This window comes from Poecilia latipinna, unplaced genomic scaffold, assembly GCF_001443285.1.
Source record: "Poecilia latipinna isolate Pla-1442-1.1 unplaced genomic scaffold, P_latipinna-1.0 Scaffold1024, whole genome shotgun sequence".
Classification (NCBI taxonomy): Eukaryota; Metazoa; Chordata; class Actinopteri; order Cyprinodontiformes; family Poeciliidae; genus Poecilia; species Poecilia latipinna.
Genome location: NW_015113640.1, coordinates 104,021 through 109,436, shown reverse-complemented (window position 1 = coordinate 109,436; position 5,416 = coordinate 104,021). Strand labels below are relative to the sequence as shown.

The 5,416-nt window shown below is 35.8% G+C and overlaps 1 protein-coding gene across 2 annotated transcripts in view; it reads left to right on the top strand.

Moving 5' to 3' along the window:
- The first annotated feature begins 7 nt into the window (after window positions 1–7).
- The window catches only part of vwde (von Willebrand factor D and EGF domains), a 35,016-nt gene continuing 29,607 nt past the window's right edge, over window positions 8–5,416 (top strand). For both annotated transcript variants that reach the window (XM_015051032.1, XM_015051030.1), the window contains exons 1-4: window positions 8–350; window positions 1,830–2,020; window positions 3,076–3,307; window positions 4,754–4,831. In XM_015051032.1, the coding sequence (XP_014906518.1) occupies window positions 272–350; window positions 1,830–2,020; window positions 3,076–3,307; window positions 4,754–4,831 (580 nt within the window). In that variant the 5' untranslated portion in view covers window positions 8–271. The remainder of the gene's footprint in view (window positions 351–1,829; window positions 2,021–3,075; window positions 3,308–4,753; window positions 4,832–5,416) is intronic.

The window sequence follows — 5,416 nt, the reverse complement described above, 5'->3', positions numbered from 1 at the left end:
GTGTGTGTGTGTGTGTGTGTGTGTGTGTGTGTGTTGTGCACAACTATTTATCTGTTTCAGCCAGGGAGCGGACCAACGCTCCTAACGCGCAGTCCTCCTGCGCGAATCATCGGACAGCTTCTGCTCTCCAGGACTAAACCGATTAAAACCAACTGAAACAGACACAGGAGACAAACGTTGTGGGGGAGAAAACACGGCGGAGTTTGTGACTTTATTGATCCAAACACGGAGCTCGTGCTGATCGGTGGTAAAGTCACGCCGCGGTGACAGAATGACCAAGCTGCGTTTTCTCATCAGACTTTTTCTCTACGCCGTATCTTCTCTACCAAACGCAATGCAGGCTCAGACAGGTAGGTTTTCACTTATTCACTGAAAACACACAAAATCTTATCAAGTAACTTTCTGCTTAGTTTACTATGCAAATAAGACAAAACTAGCTTACAAATTACTTTTCAGCAAAATGAAGGAAGGGTTACAATAATGTTTTAAGTCATTATTTTAAGTCAATAATGCTTTAATATTGGTGAGGGGAAATGCTAGTTCCTTCGGCATATTAGTTGATTTATAACAAAACATTCTCCCATGTCATAAGTCAAATAATCATGCCAATTAGGAATTAGTGACTCTAAACAAACTTATATTTTGCTGAAAAGTTACTTATGAGGTGGCTTTGTCCTATTTTAAAGTGTAGTTTTCTGCATGCCTCAATATTTAACAGACTACAAAACTTAGCAGCTATTTTAAAATCTATACTAGAAAAATATGTATTTAGCATTTTATTTCACCTTAACGCCTCCCATCATCCATCCATGTTGAAGCCTTTGGTCCTCCTTCACTGTCAGAAAGCCACTGGAACATTGGATCTGCATTTAGCTGTGTCTACTTTCTTCTAATCTTTAAGTCAAGAGTTTAGATTTTGAACCTAAATGTGTGAGTTTGTGAAAGATAAATTTACAGCAGCAAGATGTGTTAGCCTAAAAATTTAGTTTATTCAAACCTAGTAGTGTTGAATAAATAAACCCTAATAGCACTTAAAAAACTGAAAGTAAAAAAAAAAAAAAAAAAAAACAGGAGTGGGAACTATTTCCCAGAATGCTTAGCGGCATGTTTCTGTATCCTGAGATGGGAGCGTGTTACATTGATCTGACTCTGTGTGTTTTAAGACAAATGTTTATTTTGATGTCCTGTTCACACTAAATGTTCTTGAGCTGAATTCATTGTGATGTTTAATAAACTTATCAGATCAGAAATTTTGTTCATGCAGTTTGAAACAAGAATTTAAATATTCTAACGTAAAATAAGTAGTTATTTTAACTTCTTAATGTGAATAAAATAAATAGGTGAGGGCAGTTTATTCTTGCACATTGAGAATTATTTTATTTAATTTGCAGTAATTAGCATTTATTTGTTGTTTCTGTTTTGTTTATTTATTCAATTGTGTATAGAATCTAATTAAGATGGTTTAACTTGATAAAATTACATCAATCTTACAAAATAATTGATTTTGTGTAAGATTTTTTTTGGTCTTTTTGTAAAGAAGCAAGTTTATTTCAGCTTTATTGTTTGGAGGATCAGTCACAAAATACGTTTACCAGCAAACGTTCCTCTTTTTATGTGAGCTATATTCACGAATAGCTATTGTAGATCAGCCCCATTAGAGAAGACAATGTCATATTTTGTCCATAATGTTTTATTCCTCAGTGCATTAAAACTTCCCCATATTTAACTTTACAGCTCAATATTTGGGCTGACAGAAGCTTTCCATATCACTTCCATATCACAGTCTTAGACCTCCAGTGTTTACAGGGAGTCTCTGGCTGTCGTTGCAGGGCTCCCACCGGAGTGTTTGCCTGGCGGCCACATGGTCCTCCAGAACCCCCACCGGAGCACCACCTTCAGCTCCAGCAGCCTGCAGCAGTCAGCGCCGGAGGACATCATCTGCGACCACTCACTCACTCCAGGCTGGTACCAGTTTCAGATTTTTGACAAGCGTGCCAGAATGCCCACACAGTGTGTGGAGGTAAAAGTTGTCTTTTTTTTCAGTGGGATGTTTAGAAAGGAATTATGTTGTGTGTGTTGACCAGTGACTGCAGAGAACTTTAAATATGAAGGAAAATAATATGTTAAAGGTGACTTATTATGCTTGCTTGAACAGGTTAAAATAGGTTTATGGGTTAAAATAAAACTTGTTCATTCTTAGAAAATGAGATTTTAGTCTGATCAGTTCTGCCTTTCGGAATGAGACGTTTTAAGGCCTCTTGTCACTTTAAATTCAAATAAGCTGCTGCTGGCCACGCCCCTCAATCAATCAAAATTATTTGTATTGCACATTTCATCAACATGGCAGTTCAAAGTGCTGTACATTGTGAAACACACAAACAGAAAACATCACATACATCAACAGTTGTGAAAACCAAAAACAGGCATTAGATTTTCTCAAGTGCCATCATTAAAACCATCAATACACATTGAATATGTTGGTTAATGTCCCATTTATTATGGTTCGACACTTACATTCACTTGTACAAATGGCTGCAAACAGATGAGCAATTATACAACCGTACATCTTTGAAAAGCAAAAGTAGAGCCTCCTGCACAATTGACAAGAATTCAGGAAGTGGTTCAGGAAGTGGTTCTTGTCACTTCCTGACAAGAACCAGGAATTTTACAATGTTTGAATTGTAAAATGCAAACATTGTGAATTTTACCAAATTCACAATGTTCAAAATGTGAATTTTGTAAAATAGTTTCCCTTTAATCAAGTGGGAGTCTCTTCATACTCCTTGAGTTTTGTTAAACATACATGAGACAATTTATAAAATTTTGTTAGATATACATTAAATGTAACTTTTCTATCTGCAATTGAATTGTTTTTATTGTACTTTACCCACAGAAGTGTGAAAATTACTCTAGAAAAATTATAAAAAATATCAAATATTGCTGCTATTGCCTGTATACACAGGAAATAAACCAATTAGTAAGTTGGTTTATAACCAGCAACCTAGCACGTTGCTTAAAATGTACTCTCTGTAGCTGCATTGTAAAGATGTATTTCCTCACACCTGTGTGATCCAGGTAAACCACTGTGGGACCCAGGCTCCGGTGTGGTTGTCTCTGGGAGACGGCGAGACCCTCCCGGGGTCGCTGGAGGTCAAGCAGCTGACGGCCTGCGCTGCCTGGAAGATCTTTCAGAGCGGCAGCAAAGACTGCTGCATGTTCCACGTCCCGGTCACCGTCCGGAGCTGTGGAGATTTCTATGTGTATCTGCTGCAGCCCACACCAGGATGCATGGGCTACTGTGCACAAGGTAAATGCAAACAGGATGTAGATTCTGTGTTTTCTAAAAAACAGTTCTCTTATATATTGTTTGCTTACTTAAGGCTGTAGAAATGGACTAAATATGTTTGAATCTACAGAGCTACAGTTTCTAAGCTTCCGTATTACAGAGCTGCCCTCGCCTGCTCCTTCAAACTAGCCAGCAGCAATTAGCAAAAACCTGGTGAAACTACACATCTGCTGAGCTCATTATAAGAGCTATATCTCAGTAAAAACATTATTAAAGGGTTAATAGAGGAGCCATGTTGTGATGACTTCCTGGAAGCGGAGTTTCAGAAACAACTGGAGTTTTTAAGGTGTTAAATTACAAAGTTAAATTTCTTTTAAGTCATATTTGATATAAACATAATTTTTTATAACTGAAGCTAACACAGTTACTTGATTGTGCTATAAAATGGCATTATGTGCCTGGAAAATACATAAAACTGCTCCTTTAAAAGTGTTTGTTGATGCATTTATTTGAATCGGTCATGCACACTCTGCCCAGCTTCTAGTAATAAATATGTTTCTCCAGTGTTTGGATACGTACAGCAGCCTGCAAATCTATTGCCACCACTAATTAAAATTTATATTAAAAAAATAGATTTTGCAATAGCATGGATACTAATTCGAACATTTAAACTTCTTTACCAGGATTATTAATAAATCTGATTCTGAAGGATGATATCAGATGTACTTTTTTTTGTCAGTGTTATTTATGCACAGACATAACATTTATCATAACTTTGGATTATTGGTGTAACAGTATTGTGTTTGCAGCTTTTCCCCCATGATGTTTAAATCAGGAAACAAATAAACAAAGCCAATATAAAAAGGGAAAACAATAATTCTCATTATCACTCACACATTGAGAGGCTGCAATCCGTTTTATTTGCAGCTGACATGAATCTGCTGTGAAATCTGGATGATTCAGTGTTTGTTGTGTCTGTGAAATATGGGGAAATGTTTGACAATTTTTGTTTTGTTTTTTTTGCATTGTGTTTGACAGTTTCTTTTGAGAATTGTGTTAAACTGTTGGCTCAGACTGTGTTTGTCTCCTTCATTTGAATAAATAACATTTAAACAGTGAATCATAAGTTTTTCTATTACACATTTCAGCAACAAGTGCTTTAAAATATAAAAACATAACACTGTGGTCGAACAAAAAATAAACATTACGGTACAGTGACAAAATGAGGAGGAGTGATAAAAAGCCGCAATCCAGACTGGAATCAATCCATGTTAAAACTGGTTTTAGTCTTTATTTAAAGGAAATCAGTGTTTCGGCTGTTTTGTAGTTTTCTGGAAGTTTGTTCCAGATCAATTGTTAATCCATGCAGCGGGATAATTTCAGTGAGACAGATTTAAAGTAGAAGTAAAATCCTAAAAAAATGCCATGTAAATTTTTGTTTTGTTTTCTTGAATTTCTGTTTCGCAGAGATGACAGAAAATTTACCCACAATGCCTTCTTTCCTCTGTGGTCCTGATGAGGTGAATGCCAGTGGATTATGTAAAAGTAAGAACCTTACTGCTGTGTCTGCTAGGCAGTTAACTGTTTTTGTTTCACTAAACACACACAAAAAAACCTTACAAGTAACTTTTCAGCAAGATATTGGAGCTTGTTTTAAGTAAATAATTACTTAATAGTGATAAAAATAAAGCACTGGTCCATCTGGCAGATTATTTCACTTGCATCGTGGGGAAAACGACTTTGTAAATTAAAAAATCTACCAGTGGAACTGGTGATTTTTTAAAATCAATATCAAGGAAGTATTTGCTTAAAATAAGCTAAAAACTACACTGTAAGAAATCATGTCTAATTTACGGTAAAATACTTTCAGCTGCAGTTCCCAAAATTTTACTGTATTTGTACAGTAAAATTCTGGCAACATATCTCCAAAGTTGGAGATATGTCTCATCAAACACTGAAAAAAAAATTACATAGTTGGATCCAACTTTGGATACTTGGATATAAATATGATACATAGTTGGATCCAAAAGACAACTAATGTATCCAAATATGTATCCATAGTGGATACTATGTATCCAACAATGGATACAAAGTATCCAACTAATGATACTGTGTATTCATTAGTTAGAT